This window comes from Ochotona curzoniae, unplaced genomic scaffold (genome assembly GCF_017591425.1).
Source record: "Ochotona curzoniae isolate NIBS_2020 unplaced genomic scaffold, NIBS_Ocur_1.0 contig_66, whole genome shotgun sequence".
NCBI classification, from domain to species: Eukaryota; Metazoa; Chordata; class Mammalia; order Lagomorpha; family Ochotonidae; genus Ochotona; species Ochotona curzoniae.
The window spans coordinates 28020615-28036632 of NW_024466512.1; the positions used below are offsets into that span (position 1 = coordinate 28020615).

The 16018-nt window shown below is 43.2% G+C and overlaps 1 protein-coding gene across 2 annotated transcripts in view; it reads left to right on the forward strand.

Moving 5' to 3' along the window:
• Nucleotides 1-995: 995 nt before the first annotated feature.
• MYOF (myoferlin) overlaps nucleotides 996-16018 on the forward strand; it is a 148660-nt gene continuing 133637 nt past the window's right edge. For both annotated transcript variants that reach the window (XM_040992448.1, XM_040992449.1), the window contains exon 1: nucleotides 996-1288. In XM_040992448.1, coding sequence (XP_040848382.1) covers nucleotides 1201-1288 — 88 coding nt within the window. In that variant the 5' untranslated portion in view covers nucleotides 996-1200. The remainder of the gene's footprint in view (nucleotides 1289-16018) is intronic.

The window sequence follows — 16018 nt, forward strand, 5'->3', positions numbered from 1 at the left end:
GTGAGCCCTCCAGTCAGGGGAAGACACCATGCTAGGAGTAGGTCCAGGAATAATGGAGGGGCACTTCTCCATTTCATCAAGGGCTGTGACCATCATCTGATGGACTAGAAGAACTTGGCCATCCAGATTTTTTTAAATGACTTTTGAGGAAATTCCATTATGAATCTTTTTGTAAGGCAAACGATACCCCCCAATACACCGGTTTTGTGAAATTTGATAGCTTGCATTGGGTTTTCTTGAAATAAACTCAGCTATTCTTTTTTTAAAAAATTAAGTTTTATTTATTTGTTTTAATTGTTATTAACATTGTATTATGTGATACAGTTTTATAGGCACTGGGATTCCCCCCACCCCTCCCACAACCCTCCTCCCATAGTGGATTCCTCCACCTTGCTGCATAAACCACAGTTCAAGTTCAGTTGAGATTCCTTCATTGCAAGCATATACCTAGCATAAAGTCCAGCATCTTATTGTCCAGATAAGTTCAGTGGCTTCTTGGGGAGACCTTCTCTGGTCTGAAGGTAGAGCTAACAGAGTAAAGTTCCGGTCAGTTAAAAGCCCCAACAAAACATCAGCATCAATATACAATGTTATGGAATTAATTGACGTTCCATGGTGTGATGGTTAGCACTCTGGACTCTGAATCCAACTCAGCTATTCTTTTGCTATGCAGCAGGGGGCACCTTCCAACAGTTTTTTTTAACAGCTGTTCATAATAATAGTTTCACAAAAGAAATGGCAAAAAAAAAATACATGTACACAAAGTTTTAAAACTCCATGAAACTCAGAAAAGAATGAAAGAGGCAAAACAAAACAAAACAAAACAAAACAGGTCAATTCGGTTCCATGAATTATTGCTAAAAGGCAGCACGTGCCAGTGGTTTCCTAACCTGCACTCATTAGCTCCAAAGCCGTGTTGGTTTCATTGGTTGCTCAAAATTATTTTCGGTTCAAGTTTTGTCCTTTTCACTTCTACATTTTCCCGGACTCATCAGGCGGTGCCTACGGCACGTTGTAGGCTCCGGTCTGGGTATCAGCTTACACACTGCCTTCAGTAAATAGTCCGCCAGAGGTCCACCCATCGCCTCGCCTCTTCCCTCTCCCCTGGCCCAGGGACTCTCCTTGGGCGGTGCGGCCGTGAGCTCCAGCGCTCGCGTCTTCCCCACTCCGTGCGCCGAGCCTTCCTGCCCACGACCAGCCATGCTTCGGGTGATTGTGGAATCTGCCAGTAACATCCCCAAAACAAAATTTGGGAAACCGGATCCTATTGTTTCTGTCATTTTTAAGGGTAAGAGAAAGTTTTCCTTTTTTGTTCTGAAGCTCTATTTGGGATTGGAACTTCCTTGTAGCACAATCTTTGCAAACTTGCACTTAGGTGACTGATAAAGTCTGTGCTGCTTCTGCTACCTGCACAGGTCAGAGGGGAAGGCTGCTGCGGCAGGCGTTTCATTTGCCGCAGCCTCGGATTCTGCACAGTGATCCGATCGTTTCATAGAGAACGTGATTTCTGTAAGGCTTCAGGGGGAAGAGAACCTGTTGTGGTTGGCAGTCTTCAAAGTTTAGATTTTTAAAAGGCCTGTATTGTCTAGAAGTTAGAGTTAACTTGCACTTGTAAGGATTGTCTCTGCCTGTGAGAGATGCGTGAAGGAGGAAATAGGGGCAACCCAAACAGGCTGGGAAACCATCACTCCGTTAGCCAGCCAGACCCAGCTTTGCCCTCTCTGTGCTCCTGGCAGGTGAGGTGCAGTTCTCATTTTGAGTGAGTTTGTTTTCAAGCTGTTTGGTGCCTGTTTGTAATTGTTCTTAATCCATGTAGCTGGCTCACTTGTTTATCTGTTGGAAGGTTTGGAGTTTTTCAGTTGCCCACAGAGAGAAGGAGTTTGTTGTTTTGGGGTCTGATTCTGTCTTGTTGTTTGGCCTTGGGCAAGTGGTTTTCTTTCTCTGGATCTGAGTTTTCTGTTCTTCAGGACAGACAAGGAAGGTCCGGATTTTCTTTCAAAGGCCGGTTGTAATTCCCAAGGGTTATTTTTCTGTGATGTGATTGTGATTGCCCAGGAGGGAAGAGGGTTGGTAGGTATGCGGGAAGTGCTTCAGTTTTGGCCGGAGTGGTGGGTCTAAGCCCAGGTGTGGGGCTTTAGCTGTATCTTGCATATCCCTGGGATTTGGTAAGATTGCCAGCTCACTTCTCTGCAGCCGGAGGGCTCTGGGGGAGGGCTCTGGGGGAGGGCTCTGGGGGAGGGCTCTGGGGGAGGGCTCTGGGCTTGGCCGCCTTGGCCGGCACATGTTTCCTGACCACGCCTTAACACAGTTTTCTCTTCCTCCAGGAACTTCACTGCTTCTCCGTTCTTCTAGTTTTTGGTAGTTTATAACTTTCCTTTTTCTTTCTTTCTTTCTTTCTTGTTCTTTCATCTGTTTTTTCATCTTTTCATTGTTTTTTCATCTGTTTTTTCACATTTCCCTTTCCAAATTTCTCCTTATGAAAGTTAAAAAAAAGAAGAAATAAAAGAGAAAAAAACTGAAGGTGCCAGTATTTTAATTTAAACATGTACATCTGGAGGGCAAAAATTGGCTTCTTGAAAGACCATCTGGTTTGAAAAGTATGTTAATGAATACTATGAAATAATGCTAATTTTAGTTTAAAAATTTTTTTCTTATATTATCATTAGTATTTTATGATGTGGTTCCGTAGGCTTTGGGATTTTCCATCCTTCTCCCCAAATCCCCCACCCTCCTACCCCCCCTACTGATTTCCTCTCTAATATTACAATGGGTAGTCCTTCATGAACAATCATTAAGTCCATCATTCCACTATTGAAGTGTTTGCTGACATTGTAGGCATGGACAATGTCCGAGAGTCCAGCATCCTACTGTCAGTTTCACTGGGAGTCCATCTTTGGTCTGGATGCAGAGATGCATGCTGTACTATGTCTCCACATCTGGACATGGCCGTCTCTGCTACACTACCATTGTACATCCCCTTAAATACAGAGCCAGAAAATACAGTCCACAACAGGGAGAAAAACAAATTTGCATCAATATAAAGTTAAACAATATACTACAGAATGACCAGTGTGTCATTAAAGTGATGAAAAAGAAAATAAAAGACCTTCTTGTAGAAATTGATTCTACTACATGACTCATGTGGCTCTGAAAGAATGACAACAAAAACAAGAATATCCACAACCATGAGATGTGGCAAAAACAGTGTTGAAAGGGACATTCAGGATATCAGGTGCTTACAACGAAAATGTCTCATGAACGATCTGTTACTGAATCACAAGGACTTACTGAAAAAGACACAAATGAATAAGAAGTGTAAAAAGGCAAAATCCACAGCAAAAACAGTTGGATTTGAAACCAGAAAGCTACAAATTAAAACAAGAAAGAGTCATTCCAGGTCCAGCGCAGTAGCCTAGTGGCTAAACTGCCTTACCTTGCATGTGCTGGGATCCCATATGGGCTCTGGTTCATATCTTGACTCCTCCACTTCCCATCCAGCTCCCTGCTTGTGGCTTGGGATGGCAGTAGAGGACGGCCCAAAGCCTTGGGACCACGCATACATGTGGGAGACTCAGAAGAAACTCCTGGACTCCTGGCTTTAGAACATCAGCTCAGAACATCAGCTTTAGAACATCCAGCTATTGTGGCCACATGGGGAGTGAATCAGCAGATGAAGGATCTTTCTGTCTCTCCTCTCTGGAAATCTAACTTTCCGATAAAAATAAATAAATCTTTTAAAAAATGTTGAAAAGTAAGTGACCATAAGAAATAAAAACTACTCATACCATGGATAGAAAAACTCAGTATCATTAAAACAAACAAACAAAAAAGAACCGTTCCCTAAGAATACCCATATGAACAAAGGGCATCAGGAGAGAACAACCACTTAAAATTAGAGATAAAAGAGAAATGATTCCAACATTTTGCTCTTTATGTGGGTTATTACACTGAGGGCATAGGCAATAATAGAGATTCTAGTTCTTTTGTTATCTGGGTATATTTAGAAGCTTCAGTGGGAGTCTACCTTCATTCTTTAGTAGAGATGCGGTTTGTTAATTTTGTTGTAAAATCTTTTCTTCTTAAAGTAGGGAGAGTCCATGTAGAGTTGGTATCTTTCATCATTGGCATGTAGAGATGTATAAAAATATTTGAGTTTCAGTCTGGTGATATCATTGTTTAAAGCAAGTCCCGTAGGTTATAAAGGAACTGGGGTTAACACTATTTTGAAATCTGGATTATTTTCTAGGGTGGGTATGCATTAGTTGAAACTTGTAAATGACCAAAAATATGTCTAGGACTATGAAAGTAAACACTCAATCAAAAGTGGATAATTTCAGTTAAATTGGCAAATGCGCTTTATGCAAACATTTACATTTATGGTACTATTTAACTCTGGAATCATTTTTAGTGTCTTTTGGTTATACAAATTGAGTGTCAAAGTCATTCATTCAGCTACCTACCAAGCAACGTGGACCAGAACTGGAGTATCTTAACTGCTAATCATGAGTTCACCGCCCAGTCCCAGAGCTCTCCTCTGAAATGACGGGTACTCATCTCTTTAGGTTTCTTCTGGCTTTAAGGTTGTGTGATTTTCTAGTTGTGGGTATTGGTTATGTGCTCTTAATCAAGATGTGGGAAGCATTGCCCTGGTGCTGCACGGGTTATAGGAGTGGCTGTAACACTTCTTTTGCTTTTGATCTGGCCCAATACGTTAGGCATGGATGATGATAGCCCTTGCCAGGTGTGCTTTCCAGTCGTAAGCTATGTGTAAAAGTAAATGACAGTAGGTTCTGGCAGAACTGTGGGCACTTCAGCTATATGTGGAAGCATGGAGCAGAGCCAGAGAGGCTTCCAGATGTGGAGAGGGGTAGAGTGTAGTGAGGAAGATGTTTACTTTGTTGTGATCGAAGTAGTGTCAAAGAAAAGTCCTCATGTTCATTGAAATGGGTAAACATGAATGGGAGTACATAAAACACAAGGTCTCAAAGGTGCCACAAACAGCTCTCAAGCTGTGTAAGACCATGGGAAGAAGGGCCAAGGGCAGGGTGTGTTAGTGGTGATGTTTGCATAGGGATTGTGGGGTTCCCTAGACTGTAACTAACCTGCAGTTGAGAGTGTGCTGCACAAACAACCCACTGCCTGAGGGTTGCCCTCAACTATTGTGTTTAGTTTTGTGCAGCGGATTGAACCAGAAGGATTAGGGTGTGACTGTTGTCACTATTGTGTGGCTGTTGTTCACACTTAGCAGTGCAGTGGTAGATGATGAAAATCATGAAGTGTATTTGATTTCCTTATCCATGAGGTACACCGGGTAGCATGAGTTAGCTCTGATTCCTAGGACCAGAGGAGTGCTATGAGCAGAGGGTGGGCATTCTGCCTCAGAAAGTTAGGCTGCAAGATTGCTTTAAGCTGAGGTTGGATTAGTCATACCTCTGAGATCTCTCTCAGTATTAGTACTTTATGCTTCCCCACACAGAAGAGAGTTTAGAAACGTCTTAAAGTTTTAATTAATGCAGTATCTCAGCATTTTTTAAAAAAAGAATTATTTATTTGGAAGGCAGTTACAAAGAGGAGAAAGGTCAGGGAATGCAGAGAGAGAGAGAGAGAGAGAGAGAGAGAGAGAGAGAGAGAGAAAGAGAGAGAGAGAGAGAGAGAGAAGAAGCAGCAGAAGGAAAGAGAGATCTTTTATCTGCTGGTTTACTCTCTAAGTGGCAATAATAGCAAGGCCTGGGCCAGACTGAAATCAGAAGCCTAGGACTCTATCCTGCCCTCCCGGGTGGATGACACAGGTCCAAATGCTTGGGCTACCCTCCACTGCTTTTCCCAGGCTCTTAGCAAGAAGCTGGATCAGAAATGGATCAGCCAGCACTTGAACTGGTGCCCATATGGAATGTTGGGTTAATAGGCAGCAAATTTACCTGTTATATCACATTGCCAGCCCCTTAACACTTTTTTTTTAAAATGAATGAAAAAGTAGTCCATGTAAGAATAAAACTATTCTAAGGAATTATACCACTAAAAAGTGAAGCTTTTCGCTACACCTTTCATCCTGTTTCTCCTTCTCTACTCTGCCCCATGAGGTCTAAACCTCTGAACAGTTTGATTTGAATCCTTGTCAGCATTTTGCTGTATATACAAAAGTTGTTCTGTCGCTGTCTATAAGCAGTAGATGTCCTTATAGTGCATATTCTTGTGAATATGTGAACTTCTGAAGGCTTGGTTTTGTGGTTTGTGTGTGTGTTTTCCTTTCTTTTAAAATTTTCCTTTTAATTTATTTGAGAGGCAGAGAATTATCCTCTGTTAGTTCATTCCTAGATTCCCTCAGAGGCCAGTGCAAGGCTGGGATTGAAGTCAGGAAGCAGGAGTGCAATCCGGGTCTCCCACCTGAGTAAAATGACTGCTTGAGCCATCACCACTGTCTTCTGCGATCTGCATTAACGGAAAGTTGGAGTCAGGCATAGAACTCAGGTTCTCCAGTACAGGACGTGAATGTTGTAACCAGCAAGGTTTTGTTTATTGTAGTTTTATGTATTTATTCAAAAGGCTGAGAGACAGGATCTTCCATCCACTGATTCATTCCCCAAGTGAATCCAACAACCAGAACTGAGCCAGGCTGAATCCAGGAGCTAGGAACTACCTGCAGGTTCCTGGCACATGGGTGGCAGAAACTCAAAGTTTTAAACCATCATGCACTGATTTTTCAGGTGCATTAGCAGGGACCTGGGTGGGAAGTACAGTAGCCAGGACTCAAACTGGCATGTAGATAAAGGATGTGGGTCTTGCAAGTGGGGATTCAACCCTCTGCACCACAATGCCTGCCCTGCAACCTATAGTTTACTAAACAAGATTTCTTTTCTTTAAAAGTTGGTTTGCATAATTGTTGACTTGATTTCTATTTTCCATTTGATGTGTCCTTTGTTTCATCAATAATTCTCTTGAGAAGGTTCATTAAGGATCTTTTCTTAGAGACTTTACGCTGCTCTGCCTAGGCAGTATAGCAACGTCACCACATTTGAGGCATCCATCTCCAGTGAGTCTAGTTGTTAGAGTTGTTAGCAACATAGCAGTTTTCTCAATCCATTATTCTGATACTTCAGTCTCATCAGGAAGAATATACTCTCAGTTTTGGTTATGGATTTGCTTGTGGAGTGGCTACTACTGCTGCCCAAATAATCATCAAGTAATTATCCCATAGGTACATACTTTTCTAAATTCTTGTTAATTTTTAAAAGAATGTATTTTATTTGAATGACTGAATTACAGAGAAAAGGAGAAACGGAGGGGTCTTCCATCTGCTGGTTCACTCCCTTTGGTTGCAATGCTGGAGCTGGGTCAGTTTGAAGCCAGGAGCTTCTTCCAGGTCTAGGGACCCAAGGGCTTAGGTCATCTTCTCTGTTTTTTTCCCCAGGCCCCAGCAGGGAGCTGGATTGGAAGTTAAGCAGTTGGGACTCAAGCCAGTGCCTGTGGTGGGAAACTGGCACCACAGGTAGAATCCCAGCCTACTACACCATGGCACTGGCCCAGATCCCTGTTATTTCATGTGCCTGTATTTCTAGGGCACAAGCCTAACTATTCAAAGGCACCCTCCACTTCTAATAAACTTATCAAACCTGTAGTCTTGGACAAATCACTTAGTATTTCTAATGGTCCCTTGTACTTCCTCCCCCTCTAAACAAAAGGGGGGCAGTAATATACGTAGGAGTAAATTTGTAGAGTTATCTGACAGAGACTTGCCTGATTATTTTTAGAAAGAACTACTTTGCTATCTGAAATTTTACAGTTGATTTTTTTCAGATAGGGACATTAATTCCAAGAATATTTTAACAAAAAAATCTCATAAATAAGCATAACAGCTATGAGATTCCCTTTAGGAATGGCAAAGTTTGATAGGAGTAACATTTCAGCGTTCTAATTCACTGAAGCCTGTGGAGGTGTTGTGGTAGAACTCCCAGCCTGGGTTTACCCAGCTGACCTGCAGAAGGCCAGTCACTCTCATTGAAAAGTGGAAGAAAGTAGGCATTCACTGCAAAGTGCTGAGCGAGGAGTTGGGCGGCTGCTGCTTAATTCCTGGACTCCCACTGGAGTTAGGGGTGAAAGTTTTTATAGGTTGCAATTGGGGCTGAGAGGTGTGTGCTCAGCTCATGTCCACATTCCTGGCTGGTCAGTGGTTTGTCAGTCATACTTTGCTCTTTAGGGAATTTATGATGGCTGGGTGGGATCCAGTTGGTCTGGGGGGGTTCCATGACGGTGGCAGTCACATTGTGCTTGGACATGCCTGGACCCGCCCAAACCTCTACACAAATCACTCCAGAACAGTGGCCATAAAGAGTCTTCCTGTTGGAGGAGCAAATGACTCCTTAGTCGGTGATTAGAACCTTGTAATACCAGCTAGATCATTCCCTCAAGTCAGAGAAGTTCTTTGGTAAAGGGCAAGTAAGGATACCTTGGGCTAAGAATGACAGACAGGAGGCTGGGTGCTGCTTTTACATTCTAGGAGTTCAGTTTCAGAGTCACTTGGTGGGTTACCCACATGGTTACCCACTCAGATGCCTTGTGGGTCTAGCCAGGGCTGATCAAGAGGATTCCCACCTGCTCACATACTCATGTCAGGAACTACTGTGTGCACTGACAAAACACTCAGCATGACAACTGTGTTTGGTTTACTGAGTCATTTCCACCACTTCCGGGATGACAAGATTTAGGATTTGTGGCCTGAGGATAGTGGCCACACCCTCCTGAAGCATAGAAATATAGGTACCCTTCCCAAAGGCATGATCTATGGGTGCAGTCATTTATAAAGCCTTAAGTGCCTTTAAAATAAATTAATATGCCTTGCTTTTCCTGTCTTCTCCTGCTCTGTGTTTACTGGGTGCCCTCAGCCCAGGGATACTGGGGTCTTTTTAGTTTGGATTTCTTTCTTGATTCTTGGTGAGTTTCCACATCCCCCTAGGATTTGGTCCTGTCCAAAGAGCATGCGCACATCACCATTGCTACTGATTGTACATCTTATTTTTAGATTTATTTATTTTTGTTTGAAAGGCAGGTTTACAGAGAAAGAAGGAGAAGAAAAGAAGAAGAAGAAGAAGAAAGAGAGAGAGAGAGAGAGAGAGAGAGAGAATATGAATCTTCCTTTTACTGATTCATGCCCCAAATGGCTGCAGTGGCTGGGTTCTGCCAAGCTGAAGTCAGGAGCCTGGAGCTTCTTCTGGGTCTCCCACATGGGTGTAGAGGCCCAAGGACTTGGGCCCTCTCTAGTACCTTCCCAATCACAGTAGCGGGGAGTTTGGTCAGAGGTTGGTGCAGCTGAGGCTCAAGCCAGTTTCCGTGTGGAATGCTGGCAGTGAGAACAGAGGCTTAATCTACAATGCCATGGCACTGGCCCCTGATCATACATCTTATTTGTTGACAATGAAAACAAAGAGCTGGCAGGAGACTGGAAACACCTTAGTGTTGACTCTTCTTTAAAAATTATTATTTTTCATTATATAGTTTTGTGGATGGCATTTCACTTGTAAACCAGTGGGGAGCCATGGAGCAGCAATGTGGAGACTGGATTTGTACTTGCCAAGGACACTAGTCAAAAGAAAATTCTAAGGAAGCAGTCCAATTGATTAAATCCATAAGAAACCCACCACACTGGGCAGGCTGATTGGTCCACCCTTCCTTCCAATCAGAGTGTGGGTGAGGGTGAGGTGAGGCTGGCAGGAGAGCAGGAGACTGCAAGGAGAGAGAAGAAAGGCTAAGATGCAGAAAGCAGGACTGAAATACATAGTTTGCTGTCTTGCCAAAGGTCAGAGCAGAGCATTACCTCAGCCATGCTGAGATGTGTGTTCACGTAAGATGCTTCCCTCTCTAGTTTGCTGTGCTACCCGGAGCAGTAAGGTGTTGTGGCCAAGAATTGTGTAATTGCCAGGAACAGTCGGCTTGCTCAAGGACTTCTTGGCAGGAGAGAAATTAGCAAAGCAAGAGAGGCATTTCTCTCATAGGAACCAAAATTATGTCAGGCAGGGAACATTTGCTTTCTTTCTCTCTCCCCTTCTGGGAAGGTGCAGCCTTATGCCTGTTCCTGCTTACCGGGCACTGGTCACCTGTCTGCACACTGACCACCTTTGTCAGGTCTCTTGTGTGAGTTTTGGGTTACCATCAGGTGATTTCATCTTGTCTCACCATCTATTACAGTGTCAGTGTCTCTTTATTGAGATCTTTGGGAGAAAGATGGTCCAGCCAGCTGTGCCAGGGGTATGGAAGCGCAGGACAAACAGTGCAGATGTGCCTGCTATCCACACTGCACCAGGCAAGCCTCTAAGGACCTACAACATGAACCACTCAGCTCATCTCTCTTCAGCTTTGGGATTTGACCTGCTCTTTCTCATCTTTATTTTTGGACCAACTCCTTACTAACTGTTCTTTATGTAATCTGCACAAGATGTGAAGATGTATGAGGTGGACTGAATATCACTCCCAGATTTATCAGTATGAGTCAAATGTCTGTGGTCAGCTTTCGTACCTTTATCTCTAGAACGGGGAGAATACTGTGTACCTCACAGGGTAGCTTGTTTAAAGCACAAAGCGTTGAAGCCTATGCCTGACACATCAGTGTGCCTAGTGCTCGTATCCTCCCCTTTCATGCCCCTGAGTTTCCACTACTGGGGCCATGCAAGACCCTGTTGATATTTCTTGCTAGGTTGAGCATTTCAGAATCAACAGGATACTCTTTGGATGTAACTGCGTTAGCCACTTAAACACAGAGCCATGCCTGATATCATTGAGAGAGAATACAGTAATCTCTCGATTAAGTGCATAGTAGATCCTTTGTTTCTGATTATGGCAAAATCCACATAATGTTTACTTTCTCAGTTCCTTTTAATTGTACAGTTATTCAGTCCATTCATAAGACTGTGTACTCATCACGGCCACCCATTGATAGAACTCTCTGCATTTAGCAAATCAGAAACTCTGTACCCATTAAACAATAACTCTATATTCTCCACTCCCCATTACCTCTGGCAGTGACCCTTCTACTTTGTGTCTCTGTGAGCTTGCTTATTGTAACTATCTAATTAAGTGGAACCAGAAATCTTGGCCATTTTTGGACTTATTTTATTATGCCTTCAAGGCTCATTCAGAATCTCTTTCTTTTTTTTTTTTAATGTCTTTGGTTTTATTTAATTGAAAAGCAGAGAGAGAGTGATAGAGATCTTTTATCCACTTGTACACTTCTAACATTCCCGCAATAGCTGGGCCAGGAGGTGGGAACCAAGTATGAGCCTCCCAAGTGGGAGGCAAGGACCTGATACTTGGGCCACTACTGCTGGCTGCCAGTGGGAAGCTAGTCTCAAAAACGGGGATGGGACTTGAACTTAGGCACTTCATTATGGAATGTGGGTGTCAAGCATTGTGCTAAATGCCTGTTTATTGTTCCTCCTTAAAACTGAATACTATTGCAATGTATGTCTACCTCATTTAGTCCATTCATGGACGATCTAAGCTGTTTTAAAATTTTGGCTACAGTACCTGAAGCTGCTGTAAACAATATGGCCTATTCTCCATTCTTCTGAATCATGCAAATGTTATTTCTAATTTTCTGAGGAACCAGCCTGTTTTGTTTTGTTTTGTTTCATAGAGAATGAACCAATTCGCATTCCTATTAGAAGTGCATGTAGGTTCTCTATTTCCTTAACAGCACTTGTTATTTTCTACTTTGTCTTTGTTTTATCAGTAATAGCTATCCTGGTGAGTGCAAACATAGTGAGTTCTTAGCAACTCTGCATTGCCATGGATTTTCAGTTCATACCGGACGCATTATATTCTTAGTGGCCAGTAGTGAGACAATCCCTTTGGCAGGGTCCTGTGGGCAGCATGAGAGAGCCTTGTGGCTTTTGAGGTCTGTGGCCAGGGTTGTGCTGGGAGCCAGCAGGGCTGAAGATCTGTTGGAAACAGCCTTGGGATACTGAAATTCCAGGTCTCCTGGTTGACCTGGGCATCCTGCTCCTCCCAGAATCACATCCTGGGAGATCAAGTAACCATTAGTCAGACTCCCCTGGAATTCCCTGTCCTAACATCCTATACTCCTTTGTGGCTCCTACTGGAATGTGTAACTATATGTCTTCCGACTTACTGGATTTCTATCTGCTTCCTCTATCAGACAGAAAGCAGTATGAAGGCAGGGACTATTTCCTTCTCCTTAGCACCTAGCTCAATGGCTGGAAGATAGCAGGTCAATAAGTTACTGAATGACTGATTTTGACTTTTCTTTTCATTCTTTCAGGTCAGAGTCTCCCAGGCCAGAGGGATAAATAGGAATAAACAAGACTAGATGTCTATACCCAGAAATGATTGTAGGACCCTCAACTGGCCTTGGGGAAACTACTGGCTTGAATGGTCCAGGTGTTTGTTTCCTGTGTATTGGAAGATGTGAATAGCAGTCAGTAGGGAAGCAGAATATTGAAAGATAGTAATACACAATCAGATGTAAATCCACAAGATCTCATAAAGGAGAAGGGAAGGGGTGTTACACTGGGCAGGGCATGAGTGATGTTCAAAGGAGACAGGGTTTGGGATTGAGCTATAGTGTATGTGGTAAATTCCAGGAATGTGTTGCAATATCTGGTGCATGCTGGCAAGTGAGGCTTAGCTGCCTGAGGAGGAGTGGGTATGCTAAGCATTCAGCCATGTTGAATTTGCATGAAAGGTAATGGCATTTGGGTGATGTTGGCCATTCTCAACTCCTGGCCTCACTTGCTACCTGCTTTTCTATATCAAAACTATATGACTGATCTTGATTTTTAGAAATGTCAAGGTTTCCTCAGGCTTCCAAAAATCCATGAAGCTGTATCAAAGGAAGTTGGAAGGTAGGGGAGTCCCAGCCTCCCTTTAAACTCAACATGAGGTTTCAGTCTTTTAATGGCAGGAAATCTCTGAATTTCAGTTTCTCCAGCTGTGAAGTGGGAATGAGATCTCTGTCTGAATGTTTAAGAAGCAAATGAGATGATGCATGAGCATTTCAGGTGCCTGCTTATTCTCACTCCACCTCTGGGAATCTGTCTCTGTGAGCATTGCAAAGAGAAATTAGTGGACTGATTATGGAAGAAATAAAGTTCGCAAATCAAGTGATAACTGTTAACAACATGGGTAAACTTGCCTTTCAGATAATGAAAGGAATCGTCCATATTTAGTTTACATTTTGCCCAAACAAATCAGTCTGATTAAAATAAAAACATTGTGGAATAGCGGATGAAGTCACTACCTGTGACACCAGCATCCATTATTGGCACTTATTTGAGACCTGGCTGCTCTACTTCCAATCCAGCTCCCTGTTAATACATTTGGAAAAACAACAAAAGATGTCCCAAGTGCTTGGGCCCCTCTACCCACAGAGGTGACCCAGCAGGAGCTTCAGGCTTCTACTTGCAGCCTGGCAGAGCCACTGCAGCTATTTGGGGAAGTGAACCAGCAGATGGAAGATCTTTGTCCCTGTCTGTCTGTCTCTCTTTCCTGTGATTCTGCCTTTAAATGAGTAAAAATAAACATTCTTTTTTTTTTTTTAAAGATTTATTTTTATTATTTTTTCATTGGAAAGGCGGATATACAGAGAGGAGAGACAGAGAGGAAGATCTTCCGTCCGATGATTCACTCCCCAAGTGAGCGCAACGGCCGATACTATGCCGATCCGAAGCCAGGAGCCTCTTCCGGGTCTCCCACGCGGGTGCAGGGTCCCAAAGCTTTGGGCTGTCCTCGACTGCTTTCCCAGGCCACAGGCAGGGAGCTGGAAGGGAAGCGGGGCTGCCGGGATTAGAACCGGCGCCCATATGGGATCCCGGGCGTGCAAGGCGAGGACCTTTAACCACTTGCGCCACCGCGCCGGGCCCAAAAAAAATAAACATTCTTTAAAGAAAAAACAAAACAGACCATTTTTACCAGTTTTGCTTTTTTTTTTTTTTTTTTTTTTTTTTTTTTTTTTACTTTCTTTGGCAGTTATTTATTTGCCTGCCTACTGGATTCTAGAGTATTTCGAGCAATATTGTTCAATAGAACTTTCTATGATGGTGAAACTGTTAAGATCTACCCTTTGCAGTAAGGGACTCACTTGTGCAAATGTGCTCTGACTGAGGGGTTGAAATGTCAATATGAAATTTTTAAGATCTTATTTATATTTGAAATACAGACTTACAGAGAGAGAGAGAGAGAGAGAGAGAGAGAGAGAGAGACTGACCTAGACCTTTTATCCACTGGCTTGCTGCTCAAATGGCTTTAATGGCTGGAGAAGGACTGGTCTGAGACCAGGAGCCAGGAGTTTCTTTCTGACTCTCCCATGAGGGTACATAGGACCAAGCAGTTGGGCTCTCCATTGCTGCTTTGCCAGGCCATTAGCAGGAGCTGTATTAAAAGTGGAGCAACTGAGACTCGAGCTGGGATGCTGGCACTGCAGATAGAGACTTAACCCATTATGCTACTGTGCCAACCCCAACATGTCAATATTAACTTTAAGTATACATAACCACATGTAGGTCCTGACAACCACATGGATAGCACTGACAGTGACAGTACTGTGTGGCTCTAACATGTTGCCAGCATCTCTGCCCCTCGGTGGTTTCATCTGTAAAATAGAGAGGATAATGATACCTGACTGGGAGCACCGTTGCATAAGTCAACTGAACACACCTAAAAAGTGCTTTATGCCTTAATTGGTATGTGGGTCTTAGTTGCTACATGGAGATTTGGGCCTGGGTGATAATGGTGTCTTTCTCTGATAGCACCTCCACCATTTATTCATTTCTTTTTGTCAATTTGGCATTCATTTTTCATTTTATTTGAAAGGCATACACACACACAGAAATGGACAGAGCATGATCATCCATCTGTTGAGTTACTCCCCAAATACCTACAGTTAAGACTGGGTCAGGCTGAAGCCAGGAGCCAGGAACTCAGTTTGGGTTTCCCACAAAGGTATTGCACATTAGCAGGAAGCCGGCTTGGAAGTGGAAGTGGAGTAACCTGGACACAAACCAGAGACTCCAAAAGGACACACGTGTCTCAAGCAATACCAAATGCCCACTCAGTCTAGTGTTTACACGTGCATCACACCTGTTCTATTATCTGCCTCGCACTGGATCTACTTTTTTTTTTTTACTTACTCCTCAGTGCCCTTTCTGAGGTAGGTATTAGTGTCAGCTTTATTTTCCCTTTGAGGGAATTGAAGCAGAGACAAGTGTGGGCTTACCTCTCCTTGTGTATCCCTTGGGATCAGAATGGGTGAAGAAGCCATGTGCCACTTGTGCCAATCCAACCAAGTCCAAGGACTGCCTGCCTCCTCCCACCCTCTGAATAGCGGGTGGGAAAGAGGAAGTGAGTATACCAAGAATAAAAGAGCTAGAGAAAAATAAAGTCCAGCCTTCTCAGAACTTGCTGCAGGATAATGAATGCCTGGTTGTGTGAGTCAGCGGCTCAGAGGTGACATAGCTTAGCCATGAATCAGTTTCCCTGATAAGCAAGTTCCAGTTGTTTTACTAGTGGAGGCTAAACCCCTAACTTACTTTGTATAAACTCTTAAAAATCACCAATGTGCCTGGCAGGGTGAGGCTCTGCTTTATTTCATGTCCCATTCTAGCTGTTTTTTTTTTTTAAGATTTAAGAAAAAATTTTTTTACTGGAATTTAAGAACTGTGTGTTTGCATTCTCTTCCTTGCTGTCTGAATTCTATGCCCCGAGACTCCTTGTCTGTCCCCCTCCTTCTGCTCCTGTTTCCTCCTTCAAAGTGTGAGTGCATTCGGTGAGTGCTGATGGGGAGTGCACTTGGCCAGGTAGCATTGTGCTCTGTGGATATGGGGAGAAGAAGCCAACTCAGGCTCTGCTCACATGCAGCTCTCACAGTCTAAGCTTCAAAAGATCCAGATGAAGGAACACAGCATGAAAGGAGGTTCAAGGTTTGCAGATTAAATTTGATGATGAGTGCTTACTAGCTGTTAAACACAGTGCAAAATGCTTTACAGACATGTACTGTTTAAATGTATTCGTTTAT